The following is a 19,952-nucleotide window of genomic DNA, read 5'->3' on the forward strand; positions in this document are numbered from 1 at the left end:
TTTTTCTCCCTTTGTTTTAGCTGTGACTGAATCAACAGGCCATTTAGAGTTTGTTGTGTATATACCTGATGGTGGTGACAGATTGCAGCTCAAGAATGTTCAGGGTCAATAAATCAGCTGGTGGAAGATATCCTTTCAACAACTGAAAATTTGTTAAAGAATCCTTATTTCCCACTTTTTAAATTTTTTGAAACCAATATTCACCTGAAAAGTTAAATACAGTGTTTCTATTGTTGTACTATTAATAACAGGTTTGCAGGGGCCACCATGAAGTTCTCACTGTGTAACTTTATGTGAAAATGAACAAAATGCATATTCCTGCTGTGGCGTTGACTCAGTCATACACAGCTGGACACCCTGGCGCTCCCACCAAGCTTTTAATGGAATGACTTTCAATTGGCATAGAAATTTTTATGGATTTTGAAACTGCAACTTTTTAAGATCTCACTGTACCCTGAATCATTCCATTTCTAGTCACAACACACAGTGGCAGATAGCTGAAAGTAGCAGAAACCTTTTCTGTTGGTTTTGCTGGAATGCAAAGATAAGACCCGATGTTCCAATCAGTTGAAATTCACAGAGTTCTCACATTTTGGAGTTGCAGTTCTTTAACAAACCTTAGTTTCACTTTAGTGCTGCACCATTCCCTGCATCAAACCTGTCGGCTGTAAGATGGGTCTCCTTGCTATAGGGATTATAACTAAAGGGGTTTGAAGCCCAGTCTTATCTGCGTTGAAAGCTAACCAGGAAGGACAGATGGACAGTCGTGCAAGTTTGAGCTCATCTTTAAATGCCTGTCCTTAAAGTGTGTGGCACAACTTGAACTTAAAACACTCGAGTTTTAAAATTAGTGATAAGTTTCTTGTGCCTCAGGCTAAGGCTGCTTAATATTTAAAGCTGGTACAGTAACCTTGGACGGATTATTGCTCTTGTTAACATACTTGTGTTGAAGTATGTTAACTTCAATACACATAATGTCATATGTGACATTATTTAAAAAAAAAATACTTTGAGGTCGAGCCCTCATAAAACCAATTGAATTACTGAAATACTTAAGATTAATTAAGGATGTTTAAGATTCAAAGGTATTTATATATTAGAAATGAATTGTCATCAATAATAGATTTTTAAAATATACATATTACTTTATTAAACATACTAAAATGCAATATCTCCCACTTTGTGCATTGGTTTAATAAAACTTTAATTGGTTTTTAATTTATCTGATTTTGTTTTACGTATGTGTGTTGTTTTTGCTGCACACAAGCGCGTAGCTGCAAAGCTGCTTGTAGAAATGATGTTGCAGGTGGGCTCACGTGACGTTGGTTCAGCTTGTCCTTCAGAGTCAGTCGTTGCATAACCGGCTTGGCTCATTGCTTCCCTCCCCTCGCTCTGCAGGGCGACAGCGTTCTGCTGCAGATTTAGGGCTGACTGCTTAGAAACTATTCTAGACGGCAGGTTGTGCAGACTTCCCCACAATGCACTGGGGGCAGAAGGTCTTCTGTTATTTTGAGTAGCTAAAAAGAAAGGGAAGTGTGATGCATATTAAAAAGCATCTTACTATGCCTCTAGTAAGGTTTTTAGTTCTGCTAATATTTCTTTTTATCATGAGCTGCATGCTCAATATGGCAAAGTGCAGATTTAGAGGGGCACTTTAAATGCACTTTCAGTTTCAGAAGCAATAAAGATCAAAGCAAGGGATGTTTCTACCTAATGAAAATGGACACTTTGGTCTTATTCTGGCTAATTAAATTCAAGCATGGGGGAGGAAAATAAGATCCACCGCAAAGTGCCAAAGGTGAAGCTTCAAAGGTCTTTTTTCTTTGTCTAATGCGTGATGCACTCAAAGTCAGTCCCAGTGCCAGAGGGGGGGTCGGGCTGGGTCCACCCTTTCAGGTATTTGGCCCCCCAGGACAGACTGCAACAGGTACATGTTACCCTTGTATCCGGTACGTGTCCTCTGCACTTTTTTAAAAGCAGTGTGTAATCTATTGTTGGCATGCCTTAATGCGTTTTTCCTAGCTAATTTTTAAACGCATCACAAGCGTACACACGTCAGTTTTACACCTGTGTGGGTTAGCAACGGGACACCTGTAGCACTATTGTGTGTACTAGAATCATGGTGGCTAACGATCCAGAGCCTGCAAAAAGAAAAACAATAAAACATTTGCACAATTTTTCCAAACAGACCGACTTTTACTTGAGTAAAAGCGTTGAAGTGCTGTTACTTTTACCTGAGTGAAAATTTTGGCTATTCTCACCTCTACCTATGCACCATCCCTTTCTGGTTATATAATCCTAGGAATAAACTAAATCCTCTTTAATTTGTGTGCTCACTATTGCTTTGTTAAAAGAAATCTTCATTGTCACAATAGAGTAAAGTCAGGGAGGAGACATTAGACCAGAGGCCAGCAGCAGGGACGATGATGCAGGGTCTTCTCAGGTAAGGAAGGATTACAACTTGCTGAGAAAAAGATATCTGTTGCAGGGAGAAACCAAATGGGTATCAGGACAGGATTTTTAGATATTTCAGAATTATTCTCATGTTCACACTCAAAAATAGTTTTTGTCTGTATAGCCAGCACAGACAGCATACTGCTTCTCTTACAGACTGTTAACTTTCTCACACATCATTGTCTGATTTAAAGAAATTGACTTCAATAGATTTCTGCAAAGTGTGCAGAAATGACGTTGTATAGTCTTTGCAGTATTGATGCTAATCTGAGGATCGTTACTCAGAATTTTCTAGTGGCTCGCACTCATTATTCATGTCAATGTTTACGTCAGTATTCTTTTGTATTAAACATATCTTTTGAAAGGTTACCTGAATAAAAAGCCTGTTTACTGCCCCCCCTGAAAATAAGCCATAGCTAAATTCCTTTGGAGCAAAGTCTGCTGAAAGATTGGTTTGATAGACAAACAAATTAATTTGTTGTAGTTTTCTGCTGTGACACATTTTCTAAAATAACACATTTCCTGAGGAAATCGTCGTTGGTTTCTGTCGTTGTGTAACTAACTTTCTCAAGGTTTTTTCCTCAGAGAAATGTGCAGACAGAAACCGTGAGACAGAACCCAAACATTATCCAGTTGACTAACCAGCACAAAACACTAACAATGTGTTAAGTTTATGCTGCAGTTGTATGCTTTTCTCCTTTTTCTCGTCTGAATTAGTCTATTGTGTAACTCGGTGGTCGCAGCTGTTTATCCTATGAGGTTATTTTCAGTGCGCAGTCACCAAGCAGCAGGAGTCGGGTCATGTTTTAAGTTTGGGCCAAAGCCGAATTGGAACGATGCTTCTTTCACTTGTAATACTTGGTTGGTTTAAAGTTTTACCAAACTCACATTTATCACATATATTTTGTTTTATTTTTATTGATTTTGGTGCTTGACCCAAAGAGACTGCTGTTTCTTTAAGGGTTCCACGGGACACTTTGATGTTTATTTTGCAGTAAACTGTGAGGGCTTTAAAGGCGGTGGGGGAGCATTAACTCAGCCGGGAAATCCGAGAGTCACTTGATCCTTTGCACCTCCCCCTGTACTTTAGATTCACCGAAATTGTCCTGCTGGCAGGACTCTCACACACTGAGCTGACGGAGAACAGATACGATTAGAGATAGTCTCTCATGCTGGTCCAGGAGGAACATGAACAAGCAAATAAAATGGCACAATATCTTAACAATTTATTTCTGACTTCTGCTTCTTTAATTCCTAAGATGTAGCCTGAAATTATGTTATCCTGGGAAATTCCTTGAATAAACACGATGGAGATTTTATTTGTTGGTTCGTTATGGTCCATTTTGCCTTCATGTGATTCTGGCACTGAAGTAAAACTCCCATTTTCCCGTGATCAACAGATGCCGACAAACGCATCAAAGTGGCCAACCCGGTGGTTGAGATGGACGGAGATGAGATGACCAGGATCATCTGGGAGTTCATCAAGGAGAAGGTGATGAATTGGCATCCAGCTTTGAAGGAGTAAACGCACAAATGAGGAGGCGGGATACTCGAGGCTGTGATTGACTGATTGGGGAATAGTTCTGTGGGGGATTATTTATGCATGATGTTGGGGAGGAGGAGAGAACAGATGGCTGTTGGCTCAGAAGTCGAATGTGAGAGAGTTAGCTGGCTTGTCATGTTCACCATACCAGTTGAGGTCGTTTTACTCAGGAAAAAATCCAAATAGTCTTCTATACAGTAATATAGTTGGAAGTTTCCAGATGTTCTCTGTGTTAATTGTTTTTGTTTTCCCTGCTCTGTAGCTCATCCTCACAAACGTTGACGTAGACCTGAAGTATTACGATCTGGGTCTTCCATACCGCGACCAGACGGATGACCAGGTCACCATCGACTCCGCCCTCGCTACCAAGAAATACAACGTTGCGGTTAAATGTGCCACCATCACACCTGACGAAGCCAGAGTGGAAGGTCTTTTCACAAATCTTTGACTCCCAATCTTCCTTGTTCATTTTTATTTTACAACCTTTCACGTTATGTGTTCAGTTGTGGGTGATAAACATTCGAACATTTTCTGCAAATTGACCAGCAAAAGTTTGAAAGGAATGGTTTCTGTTTAGTTGATTTACTGTACAATACCATCTTTTCGGAATATTTCTCTCACCCATGTTTTTTTTTTTTTTATGTGCAGAGTTTAGCCTGAAGAAGATGTGGAAAAGTCCCAATGGAACCATCAGGAACATCTTGGGGGGCACCGTGTTCCGTGAGCCGATCATCTGCCAGAACATTCCCAGGCTTGTTCCGGGTTGGACGCAGCCCATCACTATTGGCAGACATGCCTTTGGTGATCAAGTAAGCCTCACTTCTGCTGGGCAGCGCTACACATTTTCAGGGTTTTTGACGTTGTTAAAAGTATGAGATTCTTTATTTAAAGATGTAAAAGTGAGGATATGTAATTTGGAAGGAAAATAAGTTGGTAGTTTTAAGGCTTTGCTCCTTATCTAAAATATTAAGTAGTACATTTCTGCAAGATAAAACGATAATCAGAGCTGATTTAAGGTTTGGATTCTAGAGATGCACCAATGAGCCAGTTTTTTTTTTTCTTTTTACAAATAAAATAAGCAGTTAACAGACAACAAAGTCAGATTTTAATCTGCATTTAGTATGGGTCCAGATTTGACAAATCTCCTTGTGAAACATTTTAAAACAAAACTGATTTATTTTAGTATATATACAAAAAAAAAAAAAAACACTGCTGAATTTGAATCATTATGAATTCATAGACAGGAAAAATCTAGAAATTTTAAAATTGTCAAGCATCTGACATTTGGAAATGGAAAATGTACGTGAACACTAAAATTTACTACACAGTTCCATTGTATTTTTCTTTCTTCTTCTACAGTACAGAGCAACAGATTTTGTTGTGGACCAGCCTGGCAAATTTAAGATGGTCTTCTCACCTTCTGATGGAAGTGCAAACAAGGAATGGGAGGTCTATGACTTTCCAGCTGGCGGCTGTGGAATGGGCATGTACAACACAGACGAGGTGAGGAAAGACTATAGAGACGCACAACAAATGATTCATGATTCTTTGTATTTTTCATTGTCAAAGCAGTGCAGATTTTTGAGTGATCACTGGTGTTTAAAAAGCTTTCCCTGCCAATACAGATTGTTATTTTACAACTTGACACTATCGGGTGTTTACGGCCACAATACACCATCCATCAATGTTCTAATCTTATTTCATTGATGAACATTAAGGAATACCGATGAGACGATACAAACTTGTTTTAACTGGACATGAGGTAATACTCTGATATAATTGAAATGTTAAGAGCATTACTGTGCAAACTTCTAAATTAACTAAAAAAAAAAAAATCTATTTCTTTAGTTCTTTATTTTTCACATTCTAAAATCAAAAGAAAACTTGCAAAGCAGGTTAGGCTGCAGACATGCTTTCAGCCTCTTATCAGAGATGAACTGTGAAGTAGTATTTTGCTTGTACAAAATAACAAGGCTTGAGGTCAAACTAACAAAACAACTCAAACCACTGATAAAGTGTCCTGAATTTTAGGTTTCCTTGTGAGAAAAGCGAACTTAACTGCAGCAGTTTTGGCCGGTCAATCAAAATGATGAAAACTTTGAAAACAAGCAGATTTACTGAGCCTGAGCTCAAACAATTCTGTCTTAAACTTAGTTTCTTACCCTGAAGTGCTGTCGCATATCTTTTAATATGTTTATTGTACAACATGCAGCTAATTTTTTTATTTTTTTTTTTTATTTCACCTTAAAACAACTAGATCTTTGTTCTTCATAAATATAAACGGATACATTTTGAATACTGAAATACATTTAATATCCTTTCAATAGATGTGCAGACTTCTCTTGTGTACGCATTGTCTGAAGCACACAGTTACCAGCATGTGATGATCGTGTTTTTTCTCCCAGGATTTACACCATTTGAATTAGGTTTGTGTAGTTCAGAACGACTACGAATAAACTTAAAGAAACAGTGCGTAGTGATTTGTAAAATTTTCTGGACACCGTTGGCAGTCAAAGCGTTCAGCCCGCTTTGCTACTGGTTTGTTTGCCTTCATCAGCTCGGTCTGTTTGTCTTAACAACATAAGAGGTCATTCCACATGACTTTCATCTCAACAAGGGGAAGGTTGTAAACCTTTTACAGCTGATAAAGACCTTCAGCAGGCATGAACTGTTTATTTTTCTCTCTTCACCAGTCCATCACCGGGTTTGCACACAGCTGTTTCCAGTATGCCATTGGCAAGAAGTGGCCACTCTACATGAGCACAAAGAACACCATTCTGAAAGCTTACGACGGCAGGTTTAAAGATATTTTCCAGGACATCTTTGAGAAGTGAGTGTCTCAAGGCTTATTTTTAAAGCACTTTTGAAGTCGTTGGATGGAAAACGAATATTTCTTTTTGTGTCCCACAGACATTACAAACCAGAGTTTGACAAGCTGAAGATCTGGTACGAGCACAGGCTTATTGACGACATGGTTGCCCAAGTGCTGAAGTCTTCGGGAGCTTTCGTTTGGGCTTGCAAGAACTATGATGGAGATGTTCAGTCTGATATTCTTGCACAGGGTGAGAAATTTGAAAAGAAAACTTGCTTATTTTTTTGAAAATGCTTCCCCAGTGTGAGAGCTGCTCTAAAGAAGGGTCTTGCTTTGTCTTTCAGGCTTTGGCTCACTGGGACTAATGACTTCAGTCCTTGTCTGCCCTGATGGAAAGACCATTGAGGCCGAGGCAGCTCACGGCACAGTGACCAGACACTATCGCGAGCACCAGAAGGTTTGCAGCCATCAGTCTTTGTCAATCAGCTGCTCTGTATTGGGAAAACATTTCCACTGAGTTGTGTGGGGAATGGAGTAGCAGAACTGCCTTATCTGCTTTTACACTGTGGCTCTATACTGCCATCATGTGGTGAAAATAAAATGCAACATGTATTCCCTCCTAAATAAATGAGTGCGTCTCTGTAAATTGGAAAATTATCACCAAAAAAGTATTGAAACTTTTATAGATGGAGTAATACATTTCAAGTGTTTATTTCAGTTTATCTTGATAGATGTGGCTTATAGGTGCTAAATCCCCAGAATTCGGTTTCACAGAAAATTATATTACGCACAACCACACAAAACTTTTTAATACAGAAATATCAGGCTACAGCAAAATATGTCAATATAATGTATATTATACGCATTCCGTTCTTGCTCAGGCCTCGTTTTGTATGAACTACTACATCAACCTGTCAAGGCTGTAGATAACACTCTTGGTTCTGCACATTTTTGTCGCTACACCATTTCCTTTGACTCAGTTTTCCATGAATAGGGTTATACAGCAATCTGATGTTCAGCAGTGACCTTCTGTAGCATATCCTCGTCTTGGATGGGGTTCATGACTGTCAAGTCGACTATTTTTCCAATGGTCATGTAAGCCGTAACTTAGCCGCTTTTTTTTTTTTTATTGGTCTGATGTTAAGTTCTACTTCTCAGAGAAACATAATTTTGAGTGATAACCTTTAAAAATGAAAAGAAACAAACACTTTGATTGCATTTCTCTTTGCTTTATGTATTTATGTAGTATGAGTTTTTGATTTGAATAACTATGGAGTTAAATTCTGATCTTTTGAGACGTGAAGTGGCTGATTTCCACGTGATTATTTTCTTATCAGGGGAGGCCGACCAGCACCAACCCCATCGCCAGCATTTTTGCCTGGACGAGAGGCCTGGAGCACCGAGGAAAACTCGACGGCAACCCTGACCTCATAAAGTGAGAGCTGTAATATGTCTGGAAACTACCTAACCTTAAGGTGAAATTGAGATTTTACAAATGTGTGTGTATGGTTTTTTTTATATATTATTATTATTATTCCCTGTAGGTTTTCTCAGACTCTGGAGAGAGTGTGTGTTGAGACTGTTGAGAGCGGCATCATGACCAAGGACCTCGCGGGCTGCATCCACGGCCTCTCCAAGTAAGTTTAATTAACATTTATATCCAATTTTGCTGTGGGGGGAAAACGGGACCAACTCATGTCTCTAAACTCTTAACCTGTACTTTTTTTTTTTTTTGGTTTTCTTGTTCTTGCTGTTCATGTAAAAACTATTTTATGAATCTTTTAACAGTCGTTGGTTTTGCATAGCTTAGGAATTTACAGAGAAGCTGATGGTTATTTACTCAGGAAACAACCTGCATCCTGAAATTGAAACATTTATCAGTAACTTCTCAGAAAAGTAAGGCAGGGTTAAGATTAATCTAGTAGACGCAGCATGAACAGCGATGATCTTTTTGACACTGGAGTTGTTATAAACTCGCCTCTTTCCTGGAGTTATTCAGCCTCAAGGTCCATCTATTGATCGATTTCATGGATCAAACACCTGTTGTGAATTTAGTTGTCAAACTCCTTGTTAGAGAACAGCAAGTTATGCAAAAAGTACTGAAACATCAATGAGTTGGATATGTCAATTAAAAAATTTAGAGAAGGTCATATTAGGTTCACCTGTAAACTTAATAAGTTGCAGGTTCATCTTGAAATTTCTCCCGGAAGCTGATTATCCTCAATTTTTTGTGATTAGTAATTATTCATGTTTGGAAATTTTACTCCCAGAGGTTTCTGAAAACGTGAGGAGAAATGTAAAGTTTTGTTTGCGGTTATTATATTCCAGAGTCACTTTGAAGAATTAAAAGGCAATAGTTTAACATTTGTGGATACAAAGTTTCTGCTTGCTCTGCACAGACATCTGTAGTAGGCACAGACTTTTCTTTACTGCTAACCAGCTCATTCCTGGTCTGTAGCTAAACAGAAATGGGAAAAAAAAGTGAAGATAAAACAATAAGCACAGTTATATTTTGCTTTATGACAAGGTTATGTAAAGGTTTGTGGCACCGGCCACAAATTGATGTGGCATCAATTTTGGCTTTGAGGATTTTTGATCCTTCGTCTAATTAGGTTAAATCTCAGTTGTCTTGATTTCAGTGTATTATTTTGTGAGACACTCCTCTACCAGTGGAAAGTCACTGAAAGCTCCGTCCACCCAAATCATGATCCTGTTCCCAGCTATGTGGTGATGTGTTCTTTTCATAAAATGAGTGAAATGAGGACTTTTATGGAAAGTTTTTTGTGGCAATCTTTAAAAGATTGTTTTTCTATGTATATTGTTTTAAGTGTAAGGCATGAAAGTAGAGTCATGTATTCACCGAAAGAACCAAAGGAAAAGCTGGGTAGATGTTTTCACGCTCTCAGGCCCAGATAATAATTATTTAAATAAAAAAGACTGAGATTGCTAAAACTGACTGCCAGTGTGTTATAAATTATAAAAAGCAAATATTCATGTAAGGTGAAGATTGAAGTTTTATTTTTTTTTTTCCAGTATGTTGATATCTAATATTTTTATGGCAGTCATTAGAAGATCTTTTTGTCATAAAGAAATACTGTTGGAGTACAAAATGAAAGGGACTCCAGAGTGTTCAGTATTTTCTAGTATTGGACACGTATGGGGGGAAAAAAAGGATTTGTATTTCCATGCTTTATTTCCTATTACATTGTTTTAAAGATCCATCCATCCCCCAACAATCCATCCATCTATTCTTCGATCCATCTGTTCATCTACCCATCCAGTCATCCATCCATCTGTTCATTATCCTTCTGCCCATCATCCAACTGTCCATCCATCCATTCACGTGTCGACCCATCTGTCTGTCCCTTCTTCACTTCGTTCAGGCTGTGGTTTTTGTATGTTCCATATTTGACTGCTGAACCTGCCATAAAATCGTACTGAACTTCTATATTTATACTTGAAAACAGGACAGAGATCTCTTAAAGAGATCTTTTTTTTATTCCACCACCAAAAAAACGGTGGTGGAATAAAAAATTTTGGGTTCAACAAAATTGGAAAGCTTCTGATAATGGACGTATAAGCAGTAAATGTTAATAAGCTTAAAAAAAACAACAACAAAAAAAAAAACAGGTAGGGAATAAAATCATCATTAATAAAATAAAGAAACCAGATATGTACCAGTCAGAAATATTTGTGGATGATTTCTAATCGCATATTTTGAAGAACTAAACACAATAAAATAATTATAAAACCTACTTTGAATAATTTAATGGCTGACCTCTTAATACTTTTTTTTATGGTAAAATAAAACAATGAATTCTTCACAGGAGCCCATACTTAATGAGCTGTTTCGGTCGGCAGCACTGAATATTTACAGTGAAATACTCTGAGGTATAGTAATTTATTGGACACAAAAACATACAAAAAAAAAAATAAAATCTCAACATGTTGGCTTGCCGTATTTTATATTCCTTTTTTCCTGACAAAATGGTTTCAAGTTGACCCACAGCTGTGTCCAACTTATTTTAGATCAAATACATTTCTGTCCTTTTACACTTTCATTTATATCTCAAACTTCCGACGAGATGATTATAAACTTAACATTTCAAACTTCCTTTAGCCATTTATATTAGCAGTTTGTGGTTCACATTACTAAGTCAGTCTCTGTTTGTATTCCTTGCAGAAGTAGCGTTGCATTGAACGGGAGATTCTCAAGAGGCTGTAAACATTTTCTAATCCAGCCTCTTCCTTTGTAAACCGTTTTAAACTCTTCAAAAAGATAGATGGAGAAAAATCGCTGCAATACATTAAGTTCTCAGCTCTCTTCCGAGGTCCAAATGCCTTTTGTGGCACTCTGCACGAGTATCCGACATACATCTACAGAAAATAGTTTTCTTTCTAGACGCTTCCTCCTCATTTTGTGGTACTGCTAACTTTATTTTGAAATACATCACTGATAAAATGGCCAGCCATGAGTCTTTCTGATCACCAACAACATCTACAAAGAAGCGTTCTCACCCAAACCTGGTAGTGCTTAGGCATGACATGTTCACTGATCAGCCATAATATTGGACTTTCACTTTCCAATCTTTACTGATCAACGATCAAGACTTAAATAATTTCTTAGGGTGGTTCTTTCATAAATCTTATCAGTAAAGATCCATAACTGAGATTATATGATATTAGAAAACTAATAAGAGCAAAGGTTACACTCAACCTGTCCTTATTTGAAAACGAGTAGGAGGATGTGAATACTTATTAATTCCTATCTGTGTTTAATCAGTCATATATATATATATATATATATATATATATATATATATCAACCATACACATTTAAACCCCCTAGCATCGTAGCTCACATCGTGTACAGCACTGAAAGACGCACCAAAGTCTCTATATAGACTTTGGTGTGTGTCTGTGTATATATATATGCATTGTAGCTAGTCTACATGTAAGTTTTTCATTTTAGTTTATGAAAACATGCATCCATGCACAGGTTTAAGCAGATTTTAATACGATTTTGTACAATTAATGTAGATGTTGGATCTTGTTGGTTGATTTTCTTTTTTTTTCCCTTCCCTTTTGCTTAATTTTCAGTGTGAAGCTGAATGAGCACTATGTGAATACTACAGACTTCCTCGACGCCATCAAGAAAAATCTGGATAAAGCCCTCGGCAAGTGAAAGACTTGAAACGGGCAATAAGAACCAGGATGTGGCAATGTCACTCTTATGTTTTTGTACCTCATTTTTAACTTGAAAGGTCAACAAATCCACTTGCGTTGCACCCGAAGGAGCATACACCGTAGGATTTACTAGTTATTATAGGAAATTAAACGACTAAGTCGTCTTTCCATCTAATGGCCCCATAAACACCTGACCCATTATGTGCAAGTTTTATTTTTGTAATGTGTACTGTATTCCGTGCTGTGTTATGCCTTGAGCAGGAACGAAGACTGACGGACATGCTTGCCAATAAATCTTGTTTGACCTATGTTTAGTTTTTTTGTGTGGGCGTTTTTAATTAAAAAACTCAGCAAAAATATGGTAAATAAATTTATTATTTGACAATTCTGCCTGGTACACAACATTGTTCATACAACTCTATTCGTATCATCTTCACACTAGAGTTTAATACAGAAAGCCTTTCAGGATGAGCGTCTTCCCATTTTCATATCCTTGCTAAAATATTGACGCAGTGAACATTGAAGCTAAAAAATAAAAAAATTCACAAAAATGAGCAATTTTTATTTTTTTATGCATTATATCAACATTTTGCACGGGGAAACTTGTTTGCAGGTTGCAAGTGTGAAAAAGCTGAGCAGTGGAAAACTGAATATATTGAGCATTTCCGCATCATTTTCCGCAAGGTCCACGGCCCTGTCGCATGTATGGAGGCTGTCGTTCATCACTTGAGAGCAGTACGCAGCATGATGGATGGTGTGCTCTCGCAGACACACTGGGGCACTTAATATTTCTGTCCAAGTTTTTTTTTTTTTTTTGGGGGGGGGACAATTCAGTTTGAGATTCACCAATTTAAAATGAGAAAAGTAAAAGTATGGATGTAGGTTGCATTGTTTTTTGTTTTTTTTAAAATAAATTTTGCAGTGTTGCCTTCAGAAACTTAGATTTTAGGGTGGGGAGGGAAAAAGTAAGGTTTGCTGAAACCTGCACTACAGCCTGATCTCTGTGGTAATCTTTTGAAGAGATCTACAGAAGGGTAGAAGGATAAACATGGATGTAATTTTATGAAATCTGGGGAATTCAATGTCCCAGTTCAACACAACAGCTAGGTTAAAAAAAAACAAAAACAAAAAAAAAACCCATAGCTGCAAGATTTTTCAAATTCTTTGGTAAAGGGGTGCAAGCATTAAAAAAGGACATTTGAATTTGCTTTATAACATTCCACAGAAACAGTTACATTCATAGACTAGAGACCAATACACGAGGATGGTTGTTAATGTAAAAAGTAGACACAGTGGTCCTCTAGTGCGATGCACCAGCCAACATACAGCAGAACTGATGCACTGTACAATAAAATGCAGTAAAGCACAGGACTTTTTTTTCTTACAGTTTTTAATTATTATTTTTTTTTATCACAGTATAAATCAAAGAGAATCATTAACCTTTTGATAAGCTTTGGTAGGTGAAAGAGCACCTGTTCCCTTCCCTCACAGCTCACACTGGTGAAACCTCAGCACACGGATTGTCTAACTGCAATGTAACATGCATTTCCTCTAGCTAAAAATGTACTTTATTTTAGGGCTCAGGTTATGATCTTGTTGATCTTGTAGCATTTTTCACTTAAATACTTCTATACTCCTTTTTCCCATAACCTTTAATAATCAGTTGTTTTTTTTTCTTCTCACATTTTGCAGATTTTGAGTGATTCCAGTGCATATTAATGTGCAGTTTGCTGGGCTTCCTCATATTCCCAAAAGGATTGTTGGGATTTTTTTAAAGTTAGGTTTTTTCATGTTATCTGCAATGGTTTCTCTACCTGTAGCACATAGGTCTCATCTATATTGCAATAACTTTGTCATAAAGTAAAGAAAACCTCAGTGGGATTGTAGACTAATTTTTTTTGACTACCAGTAATTGCAGCACTTTAATACAACTTTAACTGAGGATAACTTCAACCTAGGGGGTACAGCACTATATTAGGAGATATCAACGTTCTACACTTTCTCAGGGTGGGTGTTAAGTTTGTCTTTGTTTTCTCAATTGAGTGACACGTGTTCTACTACACTAAGTTACTTTGATTCTGTGTCATCCACCTGATCCGCCTGCATCCTGTGCACAGGAACATTTAAGTTACTGGCTTTAACAACAGTCTCTTGTAAAAGTGTAGATGTTTTACATATGTACATCTGTACCTCAGTGGACAGATTTTTAGGTTTAAAGTTGCTAAGAATCGTCTGAAATACTCAATCAGCTAGTATGTTGCCAGCTATTAGTTCTCAATTGCTCTGATAGTTTCCTTATTCTTCTACAAACTCAGTGACACAACATTTGAATTACAGGTAATGAAACTATTGCTGATAATTTCAAAGAACCTCAAAAAAACACAAGCTATCCCTTTAGGGAGGAACTTAACCATTTTGCCTTTAATAGCAATTAAACAAAATAAACAAACCTAAGTTAAATGAGTTCACGCACATGTTCAGTTTGGGGTACTTGGTACTATCCCTGATGCACTAAAGCGCCCTGCACCCTTCCCATAGTTGCTGTAGTACTCCATTTGAGATAGTTTGGCCACATCGGGTGTGTTGTTGTTGTTGGCGCGGTTTTCTCGCTCACTGAATTCAAAGCTCTCATCTTCATACTCCTCTTGGCCTTCTGTCTCCTGGGGGGGTTCTGACAAAGGAAGGGGAATGCTGCGTTCAATAACAGACGTTGTTGCACACATGCATAGATCTCTTCCTAAAGACACATGGCCACATTGAGGACATCCAGCAGATTGCCCGTCCTCTGCATCAGTCTTTACTGATGAAGACCGGCATGTCTAATCCAGTGTTTCCCAACCCTGGTCCTCAAGGCACACTGACCTGCATGTTTTAGATGTTCCCCTGCTTCAACACACCCCGTTCAGATGATTCCAATTCAGCAAACCCCTGTTAATCAGCCATCAATTGAAATCATGTGTGCTGAAGCAGAGGAACATCTAAAACATGCAGGTCAGTGTGCCTTGAGGACCAGGGTTGGGAAACACTGGTCTAATCCATTCACTGCTATATTTCCTAAACAGATGCGGAGAGAGCGACGGAAACATCAAAATGCTCGGCCACTATGTTACTGTACATGCTGAGTCAAAGTCCATTAGGGACAGACTGAGTGACAATTGTTTGATGTTAAGCCCTCGGAGCAGTCCCACTTGGAGACGTGCCATTGGTAAAACCTATGAACATATTCACCAACTTCATTTGCTCCAAAGAGGTCTAATTAGGACAAGAGCAAAAGCCACTCACCATGTCCATCTATTGTGGTGTCCATAATGCCGTGCTTAACTTTCATGTGTCGACTCAGGTTGCCCTTCAGGTTGAACTTGCTGGTGCAGTAAGGGCACTTGAAGGGCTTGCTGCCAGCGTGGAGGTGCATGTGGCCAAGCAGATTGTACATTCTGTTGAATGACTTCCCACAGACCTGGGGGAGGAGGGTGGGTGAAGAATCGGTAACTTTCATCAGTTTGGTTCAACGTGATATTTATACTCCCTTGGTATACCAACCTTGCATTTGAAGGGTTTGACGGGAAGGTGGACGATCATGTGCGTTTTGAGGGTTTGCTTCTGGACAAAGGTCTTGAAACAGATGTGGCACTGGAAGGGTCTCACACTGGCATGGATCAGCATGTGTCTCTTCAGGTTGGCTGACAGAGTGAACTCTCTGGCACACACGTCACACTTGAATTCTTTCATGCCCTGGAAGGAAACACAAAGTGGTCAAGTCTAAATCAGAAGAAATTATATAAATATGTGAGGGTTCTAAAAATTCTTGGCAGTGCTCGTCATGAACAAAAGATCTCTACCGTTAAAAATAAAGAATATCTTTAACATATACTACAAGAGAGACTGTGTGAATCATCAAACAGGAAGAGAAGAAGCTTTGCAAATGAAACAAAACACATGTTGGGGGTGGGGCTGAGCACACAAAAACTCAAAGCCTTTGAAGACTGTCCTTACAAAGCAACTGGTTTTAGAGAATAGCCTGTGATATAAGAATGGCAGTTGGCTCAATTTTACTTCTATGTTAATGCATCAAACAGTGACAGGAAAAAGTTAAACACTTTTATCTAAAATATGTTTTAGTGTTTGTGATCTTGTTTCAACTAAGGATTTAGTAACATAAAGTTACTAGCCAATTAACTGGTAGAAAAAAAACAACATCCAGTACCTTGTGGGTGAGGGCATGCTGTCGAAGGTGGTGGATCTGCACAAACTCCATCCCACATTCTGGACAAACATAGGGTCGAACGTTCTGATGCTTCATCAAGTGGTTCTGCAGCTGGCTCCGATATGCGAAAGATTTGTTGCATTCTGTGCACTGGTACGTAGTCGGACCCTGATGGCTGGTTAAGTGACGTTTCAGGTGGGCATAGGTTGGAAATTCAAGCCCACATTGGGTACAGACATGGCACTGACCGTTTTCATGTTTGTTCTCATGGGTTCTCAGCTCACTGGGGTAGGCAAAGCCACGGCCGCAGAAGCGGCAGCTGTAAGGCTTAACATCTGTGTGCTGCAGCATGTGCCTCTTCAGGTGACTAGTCTGTGTGAATGCTTTTTCACACACTGTGCATTTGTGGGGTCGGGTCCCCTGATGAGTGAGCAGGTGAGTTTGAAGGTGGCTCGGTTGCTTGAAAAGCTTCCCGCAGTGCAGACACTCGTGAGGCTTAATTCCATTATGACCCAGGATATGAGTGACAAGGTTATATTTAGACGTGTAGGACTTCTCACACATACGACATTTCCAGCGTTTCAGACCCTCTCCTACATCAACACAGTAAGACTCGTCAATCTGTACATTTATGTCCAGTCTGTCAATCTGCATTCGTCTGGCGAGCCCCTCTGGGTCTGACCACAGCATGGCCTGTGCCTGGCCATTCTCCTCATATTCTCCTTGCATCGGCATGTCAGCAGACTCGTAGGTCACCTCATTGGAATCATAATAACGATTCTCCAGAGGACTACTATTCTCTCCAGTTGTCTTTAGGTTCAGTGCCTCTTCCTCTTCTTCTGCTACCACTAACTCTTCTTCCTTCCTCTCTTTCTCCCTAACAGAACTGTCTTCATGCTCCAGTTCTGTCTGTCCGTCTGTCTGTGGGATGGGCGTATCTCTCACACATGATGAACAGTTTCCACAGGTCTGTTCCTCTTTCAAAGAGGCATGATGGGTGATTGAATCCTCTAACTTGCTGGACGAGTGTCTGTTATTCATGTGAATGCAGGAAGGAGAGGCGTCAAAATCAAGTCTTTCACCTTTAACCTGAGCCTGTGGAGCAACGTCTTTGTGCTGGGGAGGTTCTATCTCCCCATTGCTCCTCAGCCTCTTGGTTCTCCCACGGGGACCAGGGCGTCTTCTCTCGCTGCAGTGCGGCTGGGGCTCCTGCTCACCAGCAGGCTCGGGCAGGTAGTCCCCGTTAGCACCTATCAGCTGGTCAGCATACTCATACTCCGCTGCCTCAGGAGGAGGAGGAGGACACTCTTTTGGCTCCCCTGTGTAAAAGCCATTTGGGGCAATGGTAGCCCCAAATATTTCATTCTGGGAGATGAGTCCAAGAACAGCAGCTTGAGCAAGTGATAACACCACCACAGGCTCTGTTTGTGTGCCCACATCCATGTGGGCTTCAGTCATCTTTGGAAAAGTTCGCACCAAACAGCTACTTTCTTCCTCCTGCAAACACACACACACACACACACACACACACACACGCACACACACACACACACACACACATGGTATGAGGCATAATGGAACTTAGACTGATGAAACAGCTGTTAAAGTACTACTTAATATTTTATTAGAACAAAATATACCCTCATATTTCAGGCTCATAAAGCTGTAACCGAATGCTAAAATGATTTCAGCTTGCAGGTATTAAGATCTTATTTTTCACAATATGAAAGCTGCATATAGACGCCGCCTTTGTGTCTTCGGTCGGAATCCAAAGAACATTAGATCGAGGAGATAAGGTAGATCTGTGTTCGCGCTCAGCTTCCTTCCTTGACAGGCTTTAGAATAATAAAGAACACAACAAGGGATGCAGGTCCTGGTCAGGAAGCCGACTTCCGTGGACTGTCCTCGGCACTTCCTGTGGGGTCCTGGGACGGCCTAGCTTTGACCACGGTCGGCCCATCACTGGAGCAAACCGTCTCATTGATTCTCTGAGCACTGTGGCCAACTTCATAATGCCTTCAAACTTGAACCTCTTTAACAAGATGATATATGCTGACAGGCGGTCTCATAAGTTCAAAGCTCAGACATTCGACTGGGCTTTGAACTCGCTCTATATTCCAGACCAATGCAGAAAACTCAATTGTATAATCTTTAAGTGTTTCAGACCCTTATGCTCATATTTTTGAAGGAACTGGCCCTCTGTTGTATATGAAGACATGATTTAAATTAAATATCAGCATGGATCAGACTGGCTGAAACATTACTCTGAGAAGTACTGACCCTGTGGTTTATTTCCAGGTAGCACTCTGCAGCTTTCAATGTGCCATGTAAGAAAAAGCTGCTTCCTTTTCCTGACACAATGCTGAGAGAAAAGAAAAGAGTAGACAGAGAAAAGGCAGAAAGAAAGAGGAGATAAAGAACAGGAATAAAGGTGTTTGTGTATGTGTGTGTGTGTGTGTGTGTGTGCGTGTGTGTGCATGGGTGAGGGGAGTAGACCTGGATGCCCTGATAACCATGTCATTTATAATTACTGCTTTTAAAGTAGTCAGACAGAGACAGACTGTGTGTTTGTGAGGAAAGAAAAGGAAAGAGACTGGGTGTGTATTTGAAAGCGTGTGTGAGTGAGAGAGAAAGAGAAAAGAGGGAGGGAGGTATGAAGAGAAGGAGAAAGAGCTGTGGGCGGGGGAGGAGTGGAGGGAGGGAGACGGAGAGAGAAATGAGATGGAGGGGCTGAAAGATAAAGAAAAGAGGGGAGGGGAGGGAGGGAAGGGGAATGAGAGATTGAGTGAGCGTGTGAGAGGAGTGAAGAGAGAAAGGAAAAGGAGAAGGGGGGTGTGAGTGTATTGAGGGGTGGTGGTGCTGAGGGGGGCAGCCGAAGAGAGACAGAAAGACAGAGTGAGTAAGAGAGAAAGAGGTGAAGGAGGAAGGGAGGGAGGGCTGTAGAGAGAAGAAAAAGCACAGCAAAATGAAAGGCTGACAAAATGAAAGAGAGGAAGACAAATGACAAGTAGACAGGGAAGGTAGGGTAATTATTGCGAGAGTGGCGCACTTTCACATTTAAAGTTGCAAGACTGAAAGACACCTAAAGACAAACAATTGGAATGGAAACAGAAAGCGGCTCTTTCAGAAAACACGTCCATACGCCGCAGCACTTGCGCCACACGTGAAAAGTACATTCCCTCTTCCTTCCTATAACTCCTGGGTAAGAGCGCGGACAGGACTATGGTAAACACCTCATTGACAAAGTGCTAAAAACAAGTCCCCAACAACCCCCAACCCCCTTCTCTAACACAACCCTTACATCTGCCCCAGTGTATTCGGGTCCCAGACTCACCACATTGCTCCTGGAGTGATGTTTGAGGTGTTTCAGGGATCTCATCCTTCAGGAGAAATGAGTAGAGTAAAAAAATCCACCTCCTATTTATATCTGCGGGAGAGTGGGGCGGTCCCACGGCTCATCCTCCTCCTACTGTTGCTGTTATCAGAACTGACTGTGCCTGCCCCCCCTCGCACCCCACCACCCTTCAACAGCCCTCACCCCCACACACACGCACACACACACACACACACACACACACATGCACAGCATCACCCCATTTCTTTCTCTTCCTCCCACCCTCTCCTTCCCATCTCACTTTTCTCTTCTTTTCTCTCATAAACACACACACACACACACACACGCACACACGCACACACACACACACACACACACACACACACATCTTATCTCCCTTTCTCACTACGTACAATTC

General features: G+C 40.0%; 2 protein-coding genes and 1 long non-coding RNA gene across 3 annotated transcripts in view; 2 read left to right on the top strand and 1 right to left on the bottom strand.

Moving 5' to 3' along the window:
• Positions 1 to 3,154, top strand: part of LOC106953398 (uncharacterized) — an 8,829-nt gene extending 5,675 nt beyond the window's left edge. The window contains exon 2 of the long non-coding RNA XR_001426194.1: positions 2,378 to 3,154. This is a non-coding gene — a long non-coding RNA (uncharacterized LOC106953398). The remainder of the gene's footprint in view (positions 1 to 2,377) is intronic.
• Positions 1 to 12,310, top strand: part of idh2 (isocitrate dehydrogenase (NADP(+)) 2) — an 18,197-nt gene extending 5,887 nt beyond the window's left edge. The window contains exons 2-11 of the mRNA XM_015042127.1: positions 3,855 to 3,946; positions 4,260 to 4,425; positions 4,646 to 4,806; positions 5,357 to 5,500; positions 6,691 to 6,827; positions 6,908 to 7,059; positions 7,154 to 7,266; positions 8,147 to 8,244; positions 8,354 to 8,446; positions 11,910 to 12,310. Coding sequence (XP_014897613.1) covers positions 3,855 to 3,946; positions 4,260 to 4,425; positions 4,646 to 4,806; positions 5,357 to 5,500; positions 6,691 to 6,827; positions 6,908 to 7,059; positions 7,154 to 7,266; positions 8,147 to 8,244; positions 8,354 to 8,446; positions 11,910 to 11,994 — 1,241 coding nt within the window. The 3' untranslated portion in view covers positions 11,995 to 12,310. The remainder of the gene's footprint in view (positions 1 to 3,854; positions 3,947 to 4,259; positions 4,426 to 4,645; positions 4,807 to 5,356; positions 5,501 to 6,690; positions 6,828 to 6,907; positions 7,060 to 7,153; positions 7,267 to 8,146; positions 8,245 to 8,353; positions 8,447 to 11,909) is intronic.
• A 1,076-nt stretch (positions 12,311 to 13,386) lies between these two features.
• znf710a (zinc finger protein 710a) lies at positions 13,387 to 19,639 on the bottom strand. The gene is made up of 5 exons (XM_015042126.1): positions 19,535 to 19,639; positions 16,201 to 17,697; positions 15,537 to 15,728; positions 15,279 to 15,453; positions 13,387 to 14,667 (listed from the first exon to the last, which is right to left on the bottom strand). The coding sequence occupies exons 1-5, from the start codon at positions 19,577 to 19,579 to the stop codon at positions 14,474 to 14,476; spliced, it is 2,103 nt and encodes a 700-aa protein (XP_014897612.1). The 5' UTR covers positions 19,580 to 19,639; the 3' UTR covers positions 13,387 to 14,473.
• Positions 19,640 to 19,952: the final 313 nt, after the last annotated feature.

The sequence above is a fragment of the Poecilia latipinna genome, unplaced genomic scaffold (genome assembly GCF_001443285.1).
Source record: "Poecilia latipinna isolate Pla-1442-1.1 unplaced genomic scaffold, P_latipinna-1.0 Scaffold578, whole genome shotgun sequence".
Taxonomy (NCBI): Eukaryota; Metazoa; Chordata; class Actinopteri; order Cyprinodontiformes; family Poeciliidae; genus Poecilia; species Poecilia latipinna.

What these genes read in the sequence shown, in the direction of transcription:
- znf710a (XM_015042126.1), bottom strand. Translation starts at nt 19,579, where the DNA reads ATGAGATCCCTGAAACACCTCAAACATCACTCCAGGAGCAATGTG. An exon ending in ATCACTCCAGGAGCAATGTG is followed by an intron (nt 17,698 to 19,534) that starts GTGAGTCTGGGA and finishes GTGTGTTTGCAG; the next exon opens with GAGGAAGAAAGTAGCTGTTT. An exon ending in TCAAACCCTTCAAATGCAAG is followed by an intron (nt 15,454 to 15,536) that starts GTTGGTATACCA and finishes CTCCTCCCCCAG; the next exon opens with GTCTGTGGGAAGTCATTCAA.